The sequence below is a fragment of the Crassostrea angulata genome, chromosome 10, assembly GCF_025612915.1.
Source record: "Crassostrea angulata isolate pt1a10 chromosome 10, ASM2561291v2, whole genome shotgun sequence".
NCBI classification, from domain to species: domain Eukaryota; kingdom Metazoa; phylum Mollusca; class Bivalvia; order Ostreida; family Ostreidae; genus Magallana; species Magallana angulata.
The window spans coordinates 26,604,531-26,628,951 of NC_069120.1; the positions used below are offsets into that span (position 1 = coordinate 26,604,531).

The window sequence follows — 24,421 nt, forward strand, 5'->3', positions numbered from 1 at the left end:
CACTTTCAATAAATACATGTACTCGTAGAATGCGTTATATATCTATACAAGCAATTGTTAGGGAGCTACATGAACACATTACTCTGCATATACCACGTAAACTGTTCCTACGACATAGAATTCACCCAATTCTACTTTAACTGAAACATAGCTGTCGTTCTTTTGGTCCCAAAGGCATCGTGACGTCACTACCATGCTTTGGCTTCCTTTCTGAGCCGCAATCACAGAAGCGATAATCTTGTATCGCGTAATGTTCAGCTGCTTTACTCTTTCTTTGATGACATCACAGGCTAATTTGCATTTCCCTCCTAAAACTGAAGAATCATAGGTTGTTATGGATTTGATATTTTCTTCTAAGACCTCCGATATAATGCTTCGTATAGACGATTCCCTGAATTTGGCATCGGGGCTCATTTTGTAGGTATTTTCATACTTGACATCTAGTTGTGGCAACTGGTCACCGGAAGTAGCCACGCTATGGCGGTCGTGGTCTTTGGTGGGGTGTTTGGCATGACCTTTACTGGAAGAGATCGAATGCGAGGTATCCCGGTGTGAGAATGTCCTCTGGCGTCCCGTGTAAGCTGCATGCGCGGGACTCGTATTTGTCCCTTTTCCGTGTCCGTCGCCATGGTGAAGGGCCTTGTGGTGATCCTCGGGATGTGGGTGTTTATCCTTGTGGTGGTGGTGTTGATGATCCTTCTTATCCTTCACTATTTTGTGGTCACCTTTTTCCTTCATTATTGGCACTGGGGATTCTTGTTCCTCTTCCTTCTGGTGAATAAAAAAAAAATGCAATTAATTAGTAATTACCTTCACAAAGTAGATGTGTCCAAATGGACTACTCCATGCATCTACGGGCGTTATTTCTCTTAGATATTTTTTTTAATTGAAACTTTAATTGAAACTAGGGTTACATGTAAGTTTTGTCTTATCAAATGGGACAAAGCATTTCAACCATCTTGACTCATGACTGATATTGCTTACTTATATGAGGCTTATTATACTAGCATGTGTATGTCACGTGCTTTAAATAGTTAGGGTAAAATTGCCTATTTTTTTATGAACAACAGAGAAAACTTCATCATGACAGATTTTGCGTGTAGAGAACGTGTCAGCATGTGACTCCATAATTAAGACGTCAGTATTCTCCTACAATAATTTATCGATGGACATTTTGATTGACAACTGGATGGTAATCATCTAAAATTAATGTGACAAGGCGGAGAGGGATACTTATTTTCATTTATATGACTTGCATTTTTGGGAGTTGATATTAATCAACCCTTCTGTGCACTTATTTTGGCAAAACGAGAGTGATACAATGTATGGACCTTAAACACAATCTTATCATCAATACGTATAATTCAGATATTTTTTTGTTGTCTTACATGTATGTATGCCAGAGTTGAATAAGATTTGTTCGCAGTCATTGTCATGTTTACCAAACTACGCGGCATTTCTACAGCGGTAGCGCTTGGGGTCAAGCGCCGACTTTACAATCTAAAGAACCAGTACGGGTGTAATTATTTGTTTGTTAAAAAATGTTTTGGATACAATTATTTTTAGAAATATTTCGATTACTGATGCATAATGCATCGTAAAGTTTGATGGCGTAATTCTTTTTTTAAATATTACTCAACATGATTCATAAAGGATTTTCCTTCTATAGCTCGGAAATCTAGTCAGAAAAGCTCGAGAATTCCTATTTTGCGTAATTATTCAAACACAGCTAAGAAACTACTTGTCATGCTTTACTTACTGTTGATTTTAAAATACTAGTAAATGATAATCAATCGATTAACTGCACTCCCGACGGTACTTCAATACTTTTATTTATTTAAGAGTCATCACAGTCTTTGGTAATGAACCAACTCTTTCTAACTACTTTAACTTTTACCATTAAATGTAATCGTGCAAATCGTGCAGACTCTATTTTATGTTAATTTTGTTATAAATCGTTGTAACGGAGAACTGGTGTGCATGTACGCGTATGAGGCAGCTAGTCACACTTCAAATTACCTTTGTCTTTATTTTTAACTGTACATCAGAAAATATCTTCAAAGAAATAACGCCCATCTTTTAAACACGGCCTCTTTCCCTAATTGAATGGCGGACCTGTTGTGAAAAAAATCCTTACACAAACATTCATTAGATCTGCCTTGTCAAAATATTCCTTCTTCTACGTCTTGCGTCATAAGATCGTTATTTATAAAGTACAAGCTTGACTATTTATGGAATTGCAAAACATCTTCACAAGAGTAGTTATAACCATTATAACAGGAGCTTGGACTTTGGGTAGTTGTGTCAAACAGCAATGTGACGTATGCCTGTCTATTTCATTGCTGCCCACTCAGTGAAAGCTCATTGAAATCAACACGATTTGTCTGGCTTTTGAGCTAAGTCTACGCAATCGGTGCATATTTTACTTGAATCCAGCGTCATTTTTAACATGTTTTGACGCAAGAAATGATAGCTACGCCCTACGGAAAGTCCAAGGCCTTGTTAAAATGGTTAAAATATCATGTGGCGATTCAATCAACCAATCAGAGAGAGAGAGAGAGAGAGAGAGAGAGAGAGACATTTACGCATGGAACAACTCTAACATCCCTGTGGCATTTAGGAAGAAAAAATAGTTGGATCACTGATGAGATCTATATACTGATAAATTAACACATTTATGCGTATTGACAAGTACAAGCAAATTACACACCACTGAATCATTGTATGGATAAGATACATGTACATAATCTAGATATATCCTCACCTGCACTTATCACATGAGTGACAGATCTACATGTACATACTGATTGACATATATTTTTTAATGCTGAAAATCTTAATTCCAAAAATTGGTTAACAGAAAGCCTTTTTAGACGAATGATATACAGTTAGCATAAAATATTGTGGACTCATTTTTGCAGGACCTTAAAGATTTTTTAGACGAAATTTATCAATTAAATGCTATTAATTGTCAATTTTTTGAAAATCATGCATGTTTTTGGGACTCCTTTGCTTTATAAATCGGTAAGACATATATTAAATTTTTTAAAATCTGTAAAGTAATGTGATTATAAATATAGCCCTATAAATAAAAAAATAATTGACTTTTAAATGTACATGAATAACAAGTATGATTTTACTTCCATCAGAGGTTAATATTTATCTCGATCATCTTCAACGCGTATGAGAGTTGCAATACATGTAATAGTTATCTATTAATTATAAAGTCAATAACTGCTTTTATTATATATTGTACAGTACCCAATCAATTTTCCTTTCTTGATACTGTTAATTCTACAGAGTGTGATTCGTTTTTCTGGATCACCACACTGTGGTTTACCAAATCCATATCACCCCTCTCTGAAACCGATGGCATTGTACAAAATAAAAAAAACATTTGCTTTTTCATAGCGCATTTTAAAAAATTGCTTTGTGCAATAAGTAAACATTTAACATTTATTTAAAATGAATACCAGGTAGGTTTTTATAAAATAGTAAAATCATTCTTTTGATTCTTACAGTTCATGTTCAGGCACGTAGCATCAGGGGGGGGGGGGGGGGGGCCCACTTTTTCTTGCAGCAACACATTTTTTAAAATTAACATAATCACGGAGTTGCCCCCCCCCCCCCACTTTTTTGGGAGCATTGAAAAAATTAATATGAAAATAAGGGAACTAGGATTGAAATTGAAGCTATATACTACGCCAGTCCCCCCCCCCCCCCTTTTTTTTTTTGCTTGTCAAGATTGTTTGGATGAGTCTTGCCCCCCCCCCCCCCCCCCCCCACTTTCAAAAAAGATGCTACGTGCCTGATGTTCCACGCATACATGCAAACATACTAATTGGCAAACCAACTATCAATTCTATCTCTTGAGTTATAAATTCCCAGAAAATATTCCACCATATTTCATTACATGGTTTTTATTTAAATCTTAATGTATATAAAGCAACATGCTCAACTTTGAATGGCTTGAAATTATGAAATTACATGTAAATACTTAATTTGATAACCTTTATTTCAAGTAACATTTTGTCGACTCTCTTGTTACCATGATTGCACAATTATTTATGTTTCTTGTGGTAATTCCTTCCTTTTTTTTCAAGTAAATACACATTTTTAGCCACATTACGCTACATTAAGATGTTCTTCAATCTAAATGCACAATTACTCAAGTCCTTGCTGCAGAATATTGTTTTACAGTAAGCATGAGCAAAGAGAGATAACTCTATATGCAAGCCATCCAGATGTATTCCTTTCAGTGACATAATATCATCAGACCAATGCAATAAATGAAAAAATTTTGGGCAAAAGTGAAATAAACTCTAAAAGCATCTGATTTAAATTTTAGAATTTCATCAATATACATTTACCCTCTTGCATGTTCTACGTAATTTGATATTCATAAAACACACTAAGCAGGTAAATAAAAAATATTACTTTAGAAACAACAAGCATGCAACTACATATGTACATGTACTAACTCACAATCTGAGATATACGGTATCTGTTCATTTATTCATTGTCTATGAATAGCATTTTAGCAAAGAACAATCATTCTAATAATGTAATAATCATTCAGAACTGACCTCCATTCATTGCATCAATAAGCACTTGTTTCCCTGTGGACAGGTATTTTTTCAGAGCAGGGAAGTCGAATATTTCCTTCATATACTCCACATAATCCAACACAGAGTCTATGACCAGAACACTGAACTCTTTACCATCAACCGTGTATGTAGAAAGGCCAACTTTGGAGATATCAGCATTCAAATCGGGACAAATCTTGTACTGACTAATGCTTTTTGTTCTTTCAAATATTTTGTCTGTTACATTTTCTGGAGCTGGACCTATAATAAAATTAAAAAAAAAAATAGGATTTCTTTAAAATGATCAATAAAATCCTGCAAGCATAAATTGTTAAAATTATGTCACCGGGTTAACAAGTGTCTGAGGTGTGTGACTGTCATTTAATACATTGGGTCTCAGTAGCTTAGTGTTAAGAGCGCCGACACGTTACGTCAGAGTTCGAGTCCCCTTTGAGACTGACTTTTTACCACCTGTTACACATCTGTTAACCTGGTGACAAATGGTCACCTAATTTACAATTACCAATTTATCTTTTATATCTCTATATAAAATAAATTCATCAATCTTCTACCTCCTCTGATTTATATTTTTATTTTCCATATATATCGGTAATCAAAGTCAATCAGTGTATTAATACCTAAGCCAAGTCAAAACTAATTTCAAACTTCTTGAAAACTCAATCAGTTAAGAGTTTTCATTTCAAACTTGAAGACATACGGATACATAATTATTCTCTATGCAAGTGTACTTTTATCCCTTTTTCTGCACTACTGTTCTTATTAAACTTCATCCATATTTTTAACTCTAGTCTTGATTGTTAAATCATTCTAATATCTCACAGAGAAAAATATTAAAATCTTAACCACACACAAATTGAAGTTCTAAAAAAATTTGAAAAATTATGTCATTTCAAGTTTTAAACCGCAAATATTTCATTTTCTAATTTTGACTTCATTTGACTCTAACTCAAGGCTATGTGGAAAAAAAAAATACTTTGAGTTGAGATAAATCTTGGTACATTGTGTTGCTATTAGAATGCATTACCTCCATTTTCAGTATTGAACTTTATGCCAAAATCAGCATCTGGGCCCCCAGGATTATGACTTGCAGTCAAAATAATTCCACCATTAGTTTTGTATTTACGAATGACACAGGATACTGCTGGTGTTGACATTAAACCATTCTGAGCAACTATTACTTTAGACACCTGAAGTAAAATGCCAGAGAAAATTGAGCAATATCTTATCAACCCATGCTATTCAAAGTTCATGAAGATTCTTATCTAAAAAATTAATGGATTAATGTATGCTTGCAGCTTATATATAAAATTTCAAAGTGCTTCTGTATCTTCCAATTTTGACAAAATATAACTTTTCAAAATAGTCTTTTAGTAAAACAGTGCATTTTTATGCGAGCTAATTTTTCATTTATTAATATTTTGATTTCAATTTACCTACCCTTTTGCAATATATATCTATACAATTAACGTTAAAAATTGTGAATAGCTCCCAATATACTAAGGCAAACAGTTCTGCAGATTGTCAAGTATAACCAAGACATACCCCATTTGCTGCACACATTTTAATGATGAGCAATGTTGCCTCCTTTTCATAGTATCGTCCATCGCCTCCGATGACTAGAGTCGAACCCTCTATTTTACTTAACCCCCCTTCCAGTATACTCTGCACAAAATTTTCCGTGTAATTTTTTTGCAAGTAGACTTTGACAGCTTTCCTTAGTCCGCTCGTCCCCGGCTTCTGTCCCTCTATCGGGGAAGATGAAACTGTAGTTGATGAGTATGACATTGCCGCATACAGTATCGTGGAAGCTGGCCTTGACAGTCACCTCTCTGCCGCCTGCAGGAAATGTGTCACGCAGTATAAATGTAAGCGTTTGAAGAGGACAAAAATGGATAATCTTATTCCGGAATAAATCCTTCTCACCCCCTCAAATCAAAACAAACATTTTTAATTAACTAAAGGGATGCATTCTCTTAGAATGACAGACACGTAGCATCAGGGAACGGGAGAGAGCCCCCCTCCCCCCCCCCCCCCCCGCTCACACACTCAAGAAAATAAATATTTGCCAATCTGCTAATGAATGGGGGGGGGGGGGGGGGTTAGTGGTTTCAAAGTATGTAAAACGTCTGTTTTACCGTCAATTTTGTTAACTTTCCTTTTATATTTTACATGCTCTAATGAAGGGGAGGGGCAACTTCTTCAAAATTCAATTTTTTATAGGTTAATCTAAAAATTTTGATAATGTTTGTTGGGGAAAAAAGTCACATGCATGAATCTAGAGGGTGTAGGGGAACCGGGCTCCCTAAGAATTTTAAACTTATTTGATCCAAATAAATGGAGTAAATTTACTCACATTGAAAAATTATCAATAATACCCCCCCCCCCCCCGCAAAAATTATGAACCAGGTCATAAATTAGCATTGGCCAAACCCTATCACAATTCTAGAAATCCTACAATACTGTAAATAAACAAATTAATGAAGAAATATCTAATATTTGTATTAGCATTTGATTTGTTAAAGTGAAACTTCTTATATTTCAAACTCTAGAAAAATATCATCTGAAACAATTTTTTTTTAAAAATGGATGAAAATTCTTTATAAAAATCCGGTAAATTGATTGAAATATTAGTAATGATTTTAAAAAGTCTTTAAAAATCCGACCGGGTGCCTCACTTCAACGATACTTTATCTATTAGCCTATAATTATATTTTATCCTTAAAAATAAAAAATAACGATCAAATTTTTGGGAATCAAAACCGTTTGAAAATAGATGAGAGTATAAATATGTTCATTTATGCTGATATGATGAGATAGAGATATTCCAAAAAATCATCGATTAGTATATTAGAGGAAGATTGAATATTAGATATCCTAATTCCAAGCACTGAAAACTGCATGGACACAACACGCCTGATGAAAAAATGATGGCCAAAATATTCTGTACTCTCACCTTGATAAGGACTGCGAACGATAGCATTGTCCATCCGCCTAACAAAAAGTCATTTTTTGATAATTCTCTAATTAAATTTATTTTTTATGATAATTTAAACATTTATGCATATTCTCATTAAATACATGTATAAATGATTTGGTCAAACAAAGAGAGAAAACTTTGTATTTTGGATTAAAACAGTTCATTTCATAATAGAAACTAATTTAGCATATTCATACCGAAGGGTTTGTTGTTTCACGGGGGGGGGGGGGGGGGGGGGGGGGCATATGCCTACAAACCAAAATACATTCCAAAAATGCATTTTGCTTTGTAACGTTTCAAAATTAATTAACAAATACGAATTAAAATGAAAATTTTCTTTAACATCCAACGTAAGCACGTGATTCTAAAAGTTTTTTAGCACATGTCGGACGCTATATAATATTTTCACCACTCACAGGGACCAATTTTAATGAATTTTTTTAGACCCTCCGAAAGCAAACTTTTGGTTAAAAATTAATAATATAACTACAAATTTTATTTTGATATAAATTAATTATGATTTGATAATACTTTATAGTAGATAACTTTGTTTTTAAATACTAAGTATCTGGCAGAAATTCCTAAATATTTCGATGTAAAATGTAGGCGGGAAACGGGCGTTAGCGTTCACAGTTCTTTACTGAATTTATATCACTTTAACTTTGAATAATAATTGAAAATGAATTATATTAATCTGAGAACGCTATCTGAACAAGACGTAAATAAAATATTTCAAGAACCAATTTTGAATGACAAACATTTTTTTTGAAGAACAAACCAGTTAGAATGCTTAAATATCATTTTTATATGTATGAAAAAAAATCTGTTTGTCGATGCATACGCGGATCTAGAGGGGTAGGGGATCCAAGATTCAAATTTATATATTAAATTTACCGAAAATTAGCCTCGGACCCCCTCCCCCTCCGTCAAACACAATTATCCCTGGGACCCCCCCCCCTCCCCCCACTTTGTAATTTTTTTCCGAATCCGCGCATGCGATGGTGGATTCAAAACAACAGGTAAATAAAAGCCTAATGCAAATCTTGCATGTGGATATTATTCTATAGAATAAAAACAAGTTTTTACTCGATATTTTAGAGAAACAATTGATATTATATTAACATAAACGACAGTACACTTTTGTTTGCGTGCAATATTTTACAATTAAAATTGAAAAAAAATAAATTATTACATGTACTTATATCCACCTCCGTCATTTAAAAATAAATTAAATCCGCGCCAGATTTACCTATGGTCCTTAGAACGAGGAAGTATAAAACAAGTCTCGTAAATTCTCATTGAAATCTCTCTCATCGACATTCCAACCTACTTTATCACAGGAAACAGTAAGTATAGAACATTTACATGTAATATATATGCAAATGAATTTAAGAAATCTCGATCTCATCTATTTCATAATTATCTATAAGAACTTTGTTTCACATATATCTATGGACACAAAAAAGTATTTTTATTTAAGTGGGTCACCTTCTTAATATGTGTCACAAATTCAAGCGACCATCACCATCAAGAAAGCAAATGCATAGGCGTCGGAACCGGGGGGGGGGCACTTTTATTTTTGCACCCCCCCCCTCCTCCTTTCAATTTGCTTTCGACGCCACTGAAAATGGGAAGAGTCTATTACTGAAATGATTTATGACTCCTTCAGAAAAGTGCATGACAAGCAAAGCCTTCATCATGAAAGAATGACATTCTGATATAATTAAGCAAATTGAAACTATAATATTTCAAACTCTCTCGATTTATTAAATCCCATCTGCAAAGTTTAGAAAGCAAATGCAATGAAATGAAGGTGAATGTAGTTTTGGTTTCGTTTATTCTGTAGATCAAAGAGAAGTAACTCTGTTTATTCGAGTGTGGAACCAGGCTTTTTTTCGGGGGGGGGGGGGGTAATTCTAATAAATTGCGTATTTATTTCTGTATTGATTTTGTTTTGAAATAATGAGATCCGGGTGTAATTTTAATGTATTGCTTATTTACTTTTTTTTTCATTTTTTTAAAAATATAATGAGATCATAGATATAACGTACGCCAGTAATATGCTTATCATCAATAAGACTCATCTCCAAAAATAAAAAAAAATAAAAACTCTTTTTAGAGATGGCAATGTCTGCAGAAGAAGAAATACCGGCGATGGCCCAGCACTATTTGGTTTGTGGCACTGAAGACTGTAAGAGGAACTGTCAGTTCTATTGCAATCCTTGTCACCAAAGATTGTGTGAAAGATGCAGAGATGAACATCAGAAGAGTCCAGATACCAAGGAACATGAAGTGGTCACATACAAACAACGCAAACCACAACTTCCAGAGGAGAAATGCAATCTCCATCCAAAACGAAATGTAGAAATTCTTTGTAAGGAATGTAATGTCCCTCTTTGCGCTAAATGTATCTTCATGAAAGAGCACACCGGCCATCAACTTGACGATCTGGAAGAAAAATACGCAGAAAAGGTCGCATTTTGCAGATCAGAAATCTCCAAAATCCAAGAGTATTACCTCTCAACATCACAAGGTTTAAAAAAAGAGATTAGAGAAGATGTCATGGAAATAAAGAAGACTATGGACAACATCAGAAATTCCATAAAGGCTGAAGCGGAGTCTCTGAAAGAGCTGGTGGATAGGGTAACATCAGACAAATTGGAACAAGCCAATAAAATAGAAGAAACACTTCTCAAAACATTAAATTTACAGGAAAAAACTTATGAGGACTACACTGAATATCTTGAAAAACTTCTGAAGGAGTTTCACAGGTACAAGTCCATCACCAATTTCAGAGTTTTATTTTCTGAGGATTTTGATAAATTGAAAATCCAGTCCATACCAGAGACAACACAGCCTGTCCTACCAGTGTTTACTGCTGGCCAGTTCTACAAAGACGATGTTTCTAAGTTGCTTGGTAGCGTAAATTTTCCGAACATCAACCCTGATAATAGAAGAATAAAACCCATGGAGACTGTCTCTACACAGTTGAAACTTACAGGGAAACAGACGAGACGAGACGCAGAGAAATCTGACGTGAAACAAACACTGTCTCTGTTTCCCTCTGTCACCGAGGTCAGGGAGTACAAAGTACCAGGTGTTAAGGGTGTATGCCATATATCACTAGGTAAATCAGGCAGACTCTGGGGCAGTGATGTTAGTGGTAACCTTGTCCATACAGATCTACAGGGGAATCAGATACAGAAGATACAAACCAGTGGTGGATATGGCTATCACACAGTCAGACAGGACGGATATCTGATCTTTACAGACAACAAGAACAAAGTCATCAATAGGATAAAACAGAATAATACAATCACTGAATTTATTAAAACAGGAGATTGGGGACCAATCAGCATACACTCCTCCCGCATCAATGGGGACATACTGGTGGGGATGATAAAGGATGGAGAGGCTAAAGTCACCATGTACAACAAGACAGGAAAAGAAATACAGAGCATACAGAGGGACAACAAAGGACAGGGACTGTATAGTGATCCACACTACATCACAGAAAACATCAATGGAGATATCTGTACATCAGACTATAGCAAAGAAGTTGTAGTGGTAGTAAATAAATCAGGACAACACAGGTTCTCCTACACAGGTCAGGGGTCACGGTTTTATCCCTATGGTATCTGTACTGATCTTCTTGGTCACATCATTGTCTGTAACGGTTGTTTTGGTAATGATTCACTTGACATCATTGATCAGGACGGTCAGTTCTTGTCTCTACTACGCACACAACAACAAGGGATACATCCCCGTGGTGTATGTGTCGATGACAAGAACAATCTCCATGTGGGACGATATATCACCACCACAGTGACAGTCTACAAGTATCTACAGTAAATCTTCAACGTAAAGATTTATGTCAGCCGTCATTCAACAGCATTTGTATATAAGACATTTATTCTGTCTTCGATCTAAATCATTGGGAATGTTGTATCAACGTGCGTGTAGTAAAATGCATTTGCTATAACACTAAATAAACTGAAAACAAGAAAGCTACCACCATTGTTCATGAATACGCCCGCCATGGCGTGAATTTTTATATATTTTTAAAGTACATTCCTGCGGGATATGAAGGTAGCGACATTGCAGGAAAAATACATAACCCGCGTTAGCGGCCGGTTATGTAAATTTTTCCTGCAATGATCGCTACCTTCATAACCCGCATGAATCATCAAAGAAAGTATTTTATTATTTATATTTTAAACATCTTTCTTTTCACTTATTACTAAATTGATTATGAAAAGTTAGTAAAATTCACTAAATTACTATTGTATCATTGTTTGTGAGCTTTTCCTTTGATGTCAGCAATTCATTTTTTCTTGATACACAACAGTTCTATGTGTTGTATCTGTGATAGATCACACTTTTTATTTTTTCTGATAGATCACACTTAAAAAAAAGAGTAGCAAAAAATAAGGAAATTTAATTTATTATTTACAAATTCATGAAGTTCAAAGAACATAACAGTTTCTGTGAAATGTTTAAAGCAGCTATAAAAATCATTAAAGAAAACTGATCATTTTTTAACTGCTTATACATCCACTAATGGCTCAAAATGAAATACACAACTATCCTAAGAATTGCGAGAGCATAAAATCACAACCTGGCTTAATTAAAAGGGCGAGGTAGATGGAACTTTCCTCAAATGTAGTGCGCAAAACTTCTAGAATGCTCTTTTTTCATTGGTCATATAAAATGGTACATAATAAAATTTTGATAGATCATGGGTAACCCAGTGCATTGAAAACAATGATACAAAACATATAGAGTAGTTTTTAACTCGTGCATCTTCAGATATAAGACTCGGGGGACAAGCCCCCTCGTCTGTTATCTGAAGATACACTCGTTAAAAAGTACTCTATATATTACTTAACGTTAAGTAAGTTAGCTAAAAGAAACAGCCAAATCGTCTCCAGTGAGACTTTCTGGCATCATCATGATTATTTCGTTCAGTCCGTGATTTTACTTTGGTCGCTGTAAGTTCAAACCAATCGATGAACAGGCTAGGGCGTGTCAATTTCAGTCCTGTCACTTTCAGCCGCTGTAGATTTCGACCAATCGATAAATGGGGCGTGTAGATTTCAGTCTGGCTGTTACTATACAGCTATGAATTAACTATAACTTTCCGTAAGAAACAGCGGAAATTATACTTGGAAGTTGTAAATATCGTACAGTGAGTCTTCCTCGCTCGGTCGTCCGAATGTTTGACCCATCGTAATTTGTAGTGTTTTATTTCATGACGAAAGGAATATGCTGATCGTTCAAATTTCAAAATAAACGCCTAGGTCATTGTAAAAGACTGTTCTACATGTATCATCTTGTTGGTAAGTTACAAAGTTAACCTTTTAGTTAATGGTCAACAAATAACCCATCAGATCTGAAATAATAAGACCAAACAGATTTGAAATAATAAAACCAAACAGTTTGACTATAAAATTTGAATATTTTCTATATCTTTGAATGAAGCTCTTCACATAAAGGAGATAAATATTGCGTAAAAATGACCACAACCATCCAGCCCTGAAACTGAATAGTTCATCCGGACTAGAGGAAAGAACCTCTGCTGTTTTTTTTAAGGTCATTATCAAAAGTCTAATATTATCTCAAAATTAAACATTGCTAGTTTCATAGGATTTGTTTTCATTCGATTACTTTTAAACTTAGTTTAAAGATCAGACAAAATGCATTTTTCTGAATACTTTTTCTGATTTAACTATTGTCTTAACAATTCGTGAATCATTTGTGCGTTAATGCGTTAAACATGATATATTTGACGTGAACTATATTTGGCGGAAAATAAGTTTTTTCAACGAGATGGCGTGGACTTGAATTGGCGTATTCTTGAATGTTCCTTTTCTTATACATATATCCATGGCTTGATTTAGCAGATGCTACATTCCACCAAAGACGCTGAATTGAATACACAGCCATGTGTACTACGTTAGTAGTATGTTGCATGAATAATATAAAATCGTAGATATATTTCTTCCAATCGCAGTCGCAGTTTTGAACTTAAAAGTCACCTTATTGTCAGAGGTGGGATTTAGTTTTTTTAATGGTTTTTGCTGCAATTTTTTAATTCCAAGCAAACCCGGAAGAAGAACTTCCGTTAAGACTTCTAATTCCTGACATTTTTGTGGCTAGATTTTTTTAAAGATTTATTAACAGTGATTTTGATTTTTTTTTTTCGGCTTTGGTTTTTGGTTGTTTTTATAAGGGGGGGGGGGGCTTCAACTCTTGTAAAAAAAATGTTGTACATGTAATGTAATTGTTATGCATTTTAATTAGATTAGGTGTTATGGTGTATGCTATGATGTTATTGCAACCAAAGTACCAAACCCACGCTCTAGTAGTTTACACACATCAATGTTTGGTGAAAGATTGTCTTAACCAGTACTTCGGTGTTTGCTTTACTTGACAATATTAAAATGTTTGAAAAATTACAAGACCTATATATTACTACGTGCTATCATTCATTTGGGGTCGAGGTTCTAAACGCAAACACGGTTTATTTGCGAAAAAAAAATCGCCATTGGATCCCAAGACGACCCAATGGTCTGTCGTATCACTCAAAGATGACATTATCGTTCGAACTTGTTAGTCGAAAAAAGATAGATTGAGGCTTCACGGATATAAGAAGTAGTTTATCACTAAAATTGTCTGTTTTGAAATTTGTATTTTAGCCGTTTACCCCCCTCCCCCGGCCCTTCCATTCCCCAAATTAATTTGGGCTAGTTTCAATACATATTTCCATAGTAATAAGTCGCCTAATGCACGAGTGCTTGCGATCAATTGTTGTTTATTCTAGTAAATTGTCATAAATCAACATTTTGAAGTCAATTGGTAGAAAGCGTGTTTTAGAACTACTGAACTTGTTAATTTGTTAAACTTCGGTGCTAAGTTTGTTTTGCTTTTTAAAGTTTAATAACCCCTGTATTGAATGTTGTCCCGTTTTTATGGACCATAGTTCAAAGATTGTGTAAAGAAAATAGTTGTTTGCTTTCAAGAGCAGCACTTATTCCATTGCCTTTTGACATGATATTTTGTTTGCATGAGGATGTATATATTTATATTTAAACTTAACCATGGACTTGTTTTACATTCAGAATCAACATATTTCAAGTTTTTCGTTTTACAAAATATTTCTCTTATACAATTTCTGGTAAAAAAGAAATACGAACAATGAACATTGATAAAATCATATGAAATTAGAGAGATTTTAATAAAAGTGTCAGATATAATTTTAAGTTTCACTATATTTGTCGTCGTAAAATGTGAGGAATTGTGCGTGTGTTCTTTATGTTATTTGCCTTAACTGAAGCTCAGATCTCCTTGGATCTCCTCGCCTTTTTTATGATAATAATTTTAACGAAACCAAGATACTTTTTGGCATTTTTTATAGAAAAATTCAAACAAAATAGCACTTTCAATAAATACATGTACTCGAAAGATGCGTTATATTTCTGTACAAGCAATTGTTAAGGAGCTACATGAACACATTACTCTGCGTATACCACGTAAACCGTTCCTACGACATAGAATTCACCCAATTCTACTTTAACTGAAAAATAGTTATCGTTCTTTTGGTCCCAAAGACATCGTGACGTCACCACCATGCTTTGGCTTCCTTTCTGAGCCGCAATCACAGAAGCGATTATCTTGTACCGAGTAATGTTCAGCTGCTTTACTCTTTCTTTGACGACATCACAGGCTAATTTGCATTTCCCCCCTAAAACTGAAGAATCGTAGGTTGTTATGGATTTGATTTTTTCTTCTAAGACCTCCGATATAATGCTTCGTATAGACGATTTCCTGAATTTGACATCGGGGCTCATTTTGTAGGTATTTTCATACTTGACATCTAGTTGCGGCAACTGGTCACCGGAAGTAGCCACGCTATGGCGGTCGTGGTTTTTGGTGGACACAGACCACAATTACTTTTCCCTCTTATTCCTTTATACAAAAATAAATCATATAAAAAATTCCACCGGCTCAGATGAGTTCAAATACAGCATACCTATAGAATGACACTAGTCCAACAACATATCCAAACTACAGGAAAATCAATCGAGAGGGGACTGAGATATGGTCCCTAAAATAACCCCTACCATGAAAAAATCACTTTCACTTTGGAATTTGTGTAAACATTGGCCTCTTTACACCATTTCTATTGCGCCTGTAAAGATAATTTTTTCTAAAATTTTTCCTGCCTGTATTTCTTTTTAAACCTTCTTTCCATCCATGCCATAAAAGGAACCAAATTCGACCATTTAGTACCCCTAGGAATTCTTGAAATAATACATACATTTTTAGAATGGAACTACTTGCCTGGTCAATGAGCACGGGGTAAAAATAGTGGTATGTGACCTAATAATTACACAATTCTTCTTTGATTTTGATGAAACTTGGTAGGTAGACACTTATACCCATAATACACCTCCCTGTGAAATTTGGCGGGAATTGTGTATTCTGCATCAGAGTTATAGGCCTTTGAAATCTGGTCCAGGAAGGCTGAAATCACATACAAAATCTAGCATTTTACACACAATATTCAAATTTCAAGAGCTACATTTAACATTTATTACTTGTCAAAAGTTTCATTAATCTATTACATTCATTAACCTAACATGTATACATGATGATGCTAATGATGATTTAATTCTTTTACACCTGGAACTATTTTTTGGAAATTTTTGAAAATAATAACCCAAATATGGCTAAATTTTTTCAGAAAATGCCAAAAATGAAACATTTAATCACATGCTATGAGCTTTAAAAAATATTTTAAAAATTCTGCATTAAGTTTGCTATAGAAATCAGGTATTTTGATAAATATACAGTGGCTAATCCGTTTAAATTAAGCAGATAATCACATAGAACCATTCACACATTTTCAGGAAATGGCACTTGCTGACCAAAGTAGATTAAATCAGAGTACACAGGGCTGATATGGATAGGCATAAAATGCCTTTTGAAACAAAACTAACAATTTAGAAGAATTAAGAATGAATTCTATTTGTCCATTCATTACATATACACTGGATAAATTACTTAAATGTACCCTAATTCATAAGGAGCCTTGGTTCATGAAAACTGTACTCATAAAACAAAGGGAGATAACTCTACACATTAAAATCCAAAGTAGGGATTTTTTACAAACATTAACGAGAAACTATTTTAGATATTACAAGTCCATCACCTTCTTTCACCATTATCTGGTGTGATTAATCTTGAGGAGATCATACCTTTTGTAGCGAGGAATCACCATTCAAATTCATGGGTTTCTACATACATTGTGCATTTAGAGGTGAAAATGTCTGGTATGTTACCATGAACAATGATGACCAAGACTCAAATTAATGATGAGAGTGCCAAAAAGATATTACTACAGTATTACAAATAGTAAAGTTTCTAGCAGACCTCATATATCTTGGGCAATCACTGTTCAATGCCAGCAACCAAACTCATACACATGCTACATTTGTTGGTAGTTACATTTCTAGGACACAAAGAGGGGAAAAAACTGACATAATAAGACTTTAAAGCAGTAATTTAAATAAACATTTGCAAGGCATTGATAATTTCGATGCTAAAATGACTATTTCTAACCAGTAAAATGTATATGTCTCATATAAATATCTATACATGAAGGTTTACATATTCTAAAGTACTGAGGAAAATGTTGTGATGCCTACTCACCATCAGATTTCAAGTGTTAAATTGTAAGAAAAATATGAATAAATGAATAAAATCAACTTACCATTTGTTATTTTCTTCATTATTTCTCTGTCAAAATGATGTTAACTGGGGGGGGGGGGGGGGGGGGCAGCAGGTGCCCCTTTACCAGCTTGTATGTCCTGTCATGCAATCTGCTAGGCAGTGAAATATGTCATCATTCATAGGAATCAAAAAGTAACATAAGCCCTACTTTCCTCCTTATAATTTAATCAAAATAATATTAAAGGAAATATATATATACTTTTACATGTAATATGATTAATATGGGAGAGAGAGAGAGAGAGAGAGAGAGAGAGAGAGAGAGAGAGAGAGAGAGAGAGAGAGAGGGGGGGTATATTTAAGGCTTTATAACTTAATGACAAACCGACCAATTCTTTTATGATTTGGGTGATAAGTAAAGTTAACATTAGAAAGTGCTTTTAGACATTTTGCAAGTACTTACGTCCCCTGTTTGACTCATTGATGACACCATGCTTTTGACACCCCGTTCAAATCCATTTCACACAATTTTTACCGTTATTTTTTCATATTATCTGCCAAAATTGAAAAAGAATCCCACAAAATGTCATTATTCATCCTAATTGTTTGAAAAATAACGAAAAATTAGACTTAAGTTGATAAACGTGGATTTTGACCTTTGACCTGATAGGACACAGACCACAATTATTTTTCCCTCTTATTCCTTTATACAAAAATAAATCATATAAAAAATTCCACCGGCTCAGATGAGTTCAAATACAGCATACCTATAGAATGACACTAGTCCAACAACATATCGAAATTACAGGAAAATCAATTGAAAGGGGACTGAGATATGGTCCCTAAAATAACCCCTACCATGAAAAAATCACTTTCACTTTGGAATTTGTGTAAACATTGGCCTCTTTACACCATTTCTATTGCGCCTGTAAAGATAATTTTTTCTAAAATTTTTCCTGCCTGTATTTCTTTTTAAACCTTCTTCTTTCCATCCATGCCATAAAAGGAACCAAATTCGACCATTTAGTACCCCTAGGAATTTTTGAAATAATACATACATTTTTAGAATGGAACTACTTGCCTGGTCAATGAGCACGGGGTAAAAATAGTGGTATGTGACCTAATAGTGGGGTGCTTGGCATGGCCTTTACTGGAAGAGATCGAATGCGAGGTATCCCTGTGTGAGAAAGTCCTCTGGCGACCCGTGTAAGCCGCATGCGCGGGACTCGTATTCGCGCCTTTCCCGTGTCCGTCGCCATGATGAGGGGCCTTGTGGTGATCCTCGGGATGTGTGTGTTTTTATCCTTGTGGTGGTGGTGATGATCCTTCTTATCCTTCACTGTTTTGTGGTCACCCTTTTCCTTCATTATTGGCACTGGGGATTCTTGTTCCTCTTCCTTCTGGTAAATTTTAAAAAAATGCAATTAATTACCTTTACAAAATAGATGTGTCCAAAATGCACTACTCCATGCTTCGACAGGCGTTATTTCTCTTCAACCATCTTGACACATAACTGATATTGATTACTCATATGTAGGGATGGGACGATCCACCGATGCACCGGTGCATCACGATATTTATTTTGATGATATTTGGATCGATACATTTACGATTAATACAACGATACCTAAGCGAACTTTTTTTTATTTTCCAAAAATATCTGAGCTTTATATATCGGCTATTTTTAGTCGGCGCGCCTAATATGAAAGTACAAAGATGGCGGACAACTTCGTAAAGTTGTCAAAACTGTTAGGAAGCTAAATCTGGAGTGTGGACAACTTTTGGAATACTTGTTTATGAAAAAGTAGTGTATATGAGACTTAAGTAATTTGTAAATTGTGCAACGCTCAATTTAAATATATCAAAATAACTTTGGACATGTGGTATTACATCCACAGATTGAATAAATTTTTAACCCTTATTCATGTTTTCATTTAGTTGCAATGTATCGTGATATGTATCGTATCGCATCTCATGTATCGTGATATGTACCGAATCGGCTAAGTACAGAATCGTCCCAGCCCTACTCATATGAGGCTTATTATACTAGCATGTGTATGTCACGTGCTTTAAATAGTTAGAGTAAAATTGCCTATTTTTTATTAACAACAGACAAAACTTCATCATGACAGATTTTGCGTGTAGAGAACGTGTCAGCATATGACTCCAAAATTAAGACGTCAGTATTCTCCTACAATAAATCGATCGACACTTTGATTGACAACTGGATGGTAATCATCTAAAATTAATGTGACAAGGCGGAGAGGGATACTTATTTTCATTTATATGACTTGCATTTTTTGGAGTTGATATTAGTCAACCCTTCTGGGCACTTATTTTGGCAAAACGGGAGTGATACAATGTATGGACCTAAACACAATCTCATCATCAATACGTATATTTCAGATATTTTTTGTTGTCTTACATGTATGTATGCCAGAGTTGAATAAGATTTGTTCGCAGTCATTGTCATGTTTACCAAACTACGCGGCATTTCTACAGCGGTAGCGCTTGGGATCAAGCGCCGACTTTACAATCTTCGGGTGTAATTATTTGTTTGTTAAAAAACGTTTTGGATACAATTATTTTTAGAAATATTTCAATTACTGATGCATACTGATGCATAATGCATCGTAAAGTTTGATGGCGTAATTCTTTTTTAAATATTACTCAACATGATTCATAAAGGATTTTCCTTCTATAGCTCTATGGGTCCCCCCCCCCATTTTTTTGGGAGCATTGAAAAAATTAATATGAAAATAAGGGAACTTGGATTGAAATTGAAGCTATATACTACACCCTCCCCCCCCCCCCTTTTTTTTGTTGCTTGTCAAGATTTTTTGGATGAGTCTTGCCCCCCCCCCCCCCCACTTTCAAAAACGATGCTACGTGCCTGATGTTCCACGCATACATGCAAACATACTAATTGGCACACCAACTATCAATTCTATCTCTTGAGTTACGCGTAAATTCCCAGAAAAGATTTAACAATATTTCATTACATGGTTTTTATTGAAATCTTACTGTATATAAAGCAACATGCTCAACTTTAAATGGCTTGAAATTATGAAATTACATGTAAATACTTAATTTGATAACCTTTATTTCAAGTAACATTTTGCCGGCTCTCTTGTTACCATGATTGCACAATTATTTATGTTTCTTGTGGTAATTCCTTACTTTTTTTCAAGTAATTACACATTTTTAGCCACATCAAGCTACATTTAGATGTTCTAAATGGCAGTAAATGCACAATTACTCCTAAAGTCCTTGCTGCAGAATATTGTTTTACAGTAAGCATGAGCAAAGAGAGATAACTCTATATGCAAGCCATCCAGATGTATTACTTTCTGTGACATAATATCATCAGACCATTGCAATAAATGAAATATTTTTGGGCAAAAGTGAAATAAACTCTAAAAGCTTCTATTTTAAATTTTAGAATTTCATCAATATACATTTACCCTCTTGCATGTTCTACATAATTTGATATTCATAAAATACACTAAGCAGGTAAATAAAAAATGTTACTTTAGAAACAACAAGCATGCAACTACATGTACTAACTCACAATCTGAGATATATCTGTTCATTGATTCATTATCTATGGATAGCATTTTAGCAAAGAACAATCATTCTATGTAAGAATCATTCAGAACTGACCTCCATTCATTGCATCAATAAGCACTTGTTTCCCTGTGGACAGGTAGTTTTTCAGAGCAGGGAAGTCGAATATTTCCTTCATGTACTCCACATAATCCAACACAGAGTCTATGACCTGAACACTGAACTCTTTACCATCAACCGTGTAAGTAGAAAGGCCAACTTTGGAGATATCAGCATTCAAATCAGGACAAATCTTGTACTGACAGATGCTTTTTGTTCTTTCAAATATTTTGTCTGTTACATTTTCTGGAGCTGGACCTATAATAAAATTTTTAAAAAAAATGGATTTCTTTAAAATGATCAATAAAATTCTGCAAGCATAAATTGTTAAAATTGTATGTCACCGAGTTAACAAGTGTCTGAGGTGTGTGACTGTCATTTAATACATTGGGTCTCAGTAGCTTAGTGTTAAGAGCGCCGACACGTTACGTCAGAGGCCCTGAGTACAAGTCCCCTTTGAGACTGACTTTTTACCATCTGTTACACATCTGTTAACCTGGTGACAAATGGTCACCTAATTTACAATTATCAATTTATCCTTTATATCTCTATATAAAATAAATTCATCAATCTTCTAACTCCTCTGATTTATATTTTTATTAGCCCCCTACCGGTTTTCATTTTCCATATATCTATTCAAAGTCAATCAGTGTATTAAATACCTATTAAGCCAAGTCAAAACTAATTTCAAACTTCTTGAAGAAAACTCAATCAGTTAATAGAGTTTTCATTCCAAACTTGAAGTGATACGGATACATAATTATTCTCTATGAAAGAGTACTTTTATCCCTTTTTCTGCACTACTGTTCTTATTAAACTTCATCCATATTTTTAACTCAAGTCTTGATGGTTAAATCATTCTAATATCTCACAGAGAAAAATATTAAAATCTTAACCACACACAAATTGAAGTTCTAAATAAAATTCGAAAAATTATGTCATTTCAAGTTTTAAACCACAAATATTTCATTTTCTAATTTTGACTTCATTTGACTCTAACTCAAGGCTATGTAGAAAAAAAAATACTTTTGAGTTGAGATAAGTCTTGGTACATTGTGTTGCTATTAGAATGCATTACCTCCATTTTCAGTATTGAACTTTATGCCAAAATCAGCATCTGGGCCCCCAGGATTGTGACTTGCAGTCAAAATAATTCCACCATTAGTTTTGTATTTACGAATGACACAGGATACTGCTGGTGTTGACATTAAACCATTCTGAGCAACTATTACTTTAGACACCTGAAGTAAAATGCCAGAGAAAATTGAGCAATATCTTACCAACCCATGCTATTCAAAGTTCATGAAGATTCTTATCTAAAAAAAAAATTAATGGATTAATGTATGCTTGCAGCTTTATATATATAAAATTTCAAAGTGCTTCTGTATCTTCCAATTTTGACCAAATAAAACTTTTCAAAATAGTCTTTTAGTAAAACAGTGCATTTTTATGTGAGCTAATTTTTCATTTATTTATATTTGATTCCAATTTACCTGACCTTTTGCAATAGATATATATATATATATACAATTAACGTTAAAATGGCGAATAGCTCCCAATATACTAAGGCAAATAGTTCTGCAGCTTGTCAAGTATAACCAAGACATACCCCATTTGCTGCACACATTTTAATGATGAGCAATGTTGCCTCCTTTTCATAGTATCGTCCATCGCCTCCAATGACTAGAGTCGAACCCTCTATTTTACTTAACCCCCCTTCCAGTATACTCTGCACAAAATTTTCCGTGTAATTTTTTTGCAAGTAGACTTTGACAGCTTTCCTTAGTCCGCTCGTCCCCGGCTTCTGTCCCTCTATCGGGGAAGATGAAACTGTTGTTGATGAGTATGACATTGCCGCATACAGTATAATCGTGGAAGCTGGCCTTGACAGTCACCTCTCTGCCGCCTGCAGGAAATGTGTCACGCAGTATAAATGTGAGCGTTTGAAGAGAACAAAAATGGATAATCTTATTCCGGAATAAATCCTTCTCACCCCCTCAAATCCAAACAAGCAATTTTAATTAACTAAAGGGATGCATTCTCTTAGAATGACAGACACGTAGCATCAGGGAACGGGAGAGAGCCCCCCCCCCCCCCCCCGCTCACACACTCAAGAAAATAAATATTTGCCAATCTGCTAATGAATGTTTCAAAGTATGTAAAACGTCTGTTTTACCGTCAATTTTGTTAACTTTCCTTTTATATTTTACATGCTCTAATGAAGGGGAGGGGCAACTTCTTCAAAATTCAATTTTTTTATAGGTTAATCTAAAATTTTTGATAATGTTTGTAGGGGAAAAAAGTCACATGCATGAATCTAGAGGGTGTAGGGGAGCCAGACTCCCTAAAAATTTAACTTATTTGATCCATATGCATTTAAATGGAGTAAATTTACTCACATTGAAAAATTATCAATAATACCCCCCCCCCCCCCCGCAAAAATTATGAACCAGGTCATAAATTATCATTGGCCAGACCCTATCACAATTCTAGAAATCCTACAATACTGTAAATAAACAAATAAATGAAGAAATATCTAATATTTGTATTAGCATTTGATTTGTTAAAGTGAAACTTCTTATATTTCAAACTCTAGAAAAATATCATCTGAAACAATTTTTTTTAAAAATGGATGAAAATTCTTTATAAAAATCCGGTAAATTGATTGAAATATTAGTAATGATTAAGTCTTTAAAAATCCGACCGGGTGCCTCACTTTGAACAACGATACTTTATCTATTAGCCTATAATTGTATTTTATCCTTAAAAATAAAAAATAACGATCAAATTTTTGGGAATCAAAACCGTTTGAAATAGATGAGAGTATAAATATGTTCATTTATGCTGATATGATGTTTCTATAAAGATAGAGATATTCCAAAAAATCATCGATTGGTATATTAGAGGAAGATGAAAACTGCATGGACACAACACGTCTGATGAAAAAATGATGGCCAAAATATTCTGTACTCTCATCTTGATAAGGACTGCGAACGATAGCATTGTCCATCCGCCTAACTAAAAGTCATTTTTTGATAATTCTCTAATTAAATTTATTTTTTATGATAATTTAAACATTTATGCATATTCTCATTAAATACATGTATAAATGATTTCGTCAAACAAAGAGAGAAAACTTTGTATTTTGGATTAAAACAGTTCATTTCATAATAGAAACTAATTTAGCATATTCATACCAAAGGGTTTGTTGTTTCACGAGGGGGGGGGGGGGGGGGCATATGCCTACAAACCAAAATACATTCCAAAAATGCATTTTGCTTTGTAACGTTTCAAAATTAATTAACAAATACGAATTAAAATGAAAATTTTCTTTAACATCCAACGTAAGCACGTGATTCTAAAAGTTTTTTTAGCACATGTCGGCCGCTATATAATATTTTCCCCACTCACAGGGACCAATTTTAATGAATTTTTTTTA

General features: G+C 34.4%; 3 protein-coding genes across 3 annotated transcripts; 1 reads left to right on the forward strand and 2 right to left on the reverse strand.

Moving 5' to 3' along the window:
- Window positions 1–643: 643 nt before the first annotated feature.
- LOC128165407 (phosphoglucomutase-like) lies at window positions 644–6,451 on the reverse strand. Its single transcript, XM_052829915.1, has 4 exons — window positions 6,150–6,451; window positions 5,632–5,794; window positions 4,587–4,847; window positions 644–771 (listed from the first exon to the last, which is right to left on the reverse strand). The coding sequence occupies exons 1-4, from the start codon at window positions 6,390–6,392 to the stop codon at window positions 722–724; spliced, it is 717 nt and encodes a 238-aa protein (XP_052685875.1). The 5' UTR covers window positions 6,393–6,451; the 3' UTR covers window positions 644–721.
- A 2,457-nt stretch (window positions 6,452–8,908) lies between these two features.
- On the forward strand, window positions 8,909–11,774 carry LOC128165403 (uncharacterized). The gene is made up of 2 exons (XM_052829910.1): window positions 8,909–8,930; window positions 9,704–11,774. Exon 2 carries the CDS (start codon window positions 9,706–9,708, stop codon window positions 11,434–11,436), a length of 1,731 nt encoding a protein of 576 aa, XP_052685870.1. The 5' UTR covers window positions 8,909–8,930; window positions 9,704–9,705; the 3' UTR covers window positions 11,437–11,774.
- Window positions 11,775–18,426: 6,652 nt separating this feature from the next.
- On the reverse strand, window positions 18,427–22,843 carry LOC128165406 (phosphoglucomutase-like). The gene is made up of 4 exons (XM_052829914.1): window positions 22,592–22,843; window positions 22,061–22,223; window positions 20,980–21,240; window positions 18,427–18,716 (listed from the first exon to the last, which is right to left on the reverse strand). Exons 1-4 carry the CDS (start codon window positions 22,832–22,834, stop codon window positions 18,667–18,669), a joined length of 717 nt encoding a protein of 238 aa, XP_052685874.1. The 5' UTR covers window positions 22,835–22,843; the 3' UTR covers window positions 18,427–18,666.
- Window positions 22,844–24,421: the final 1,578 nt, after the last annotated feature.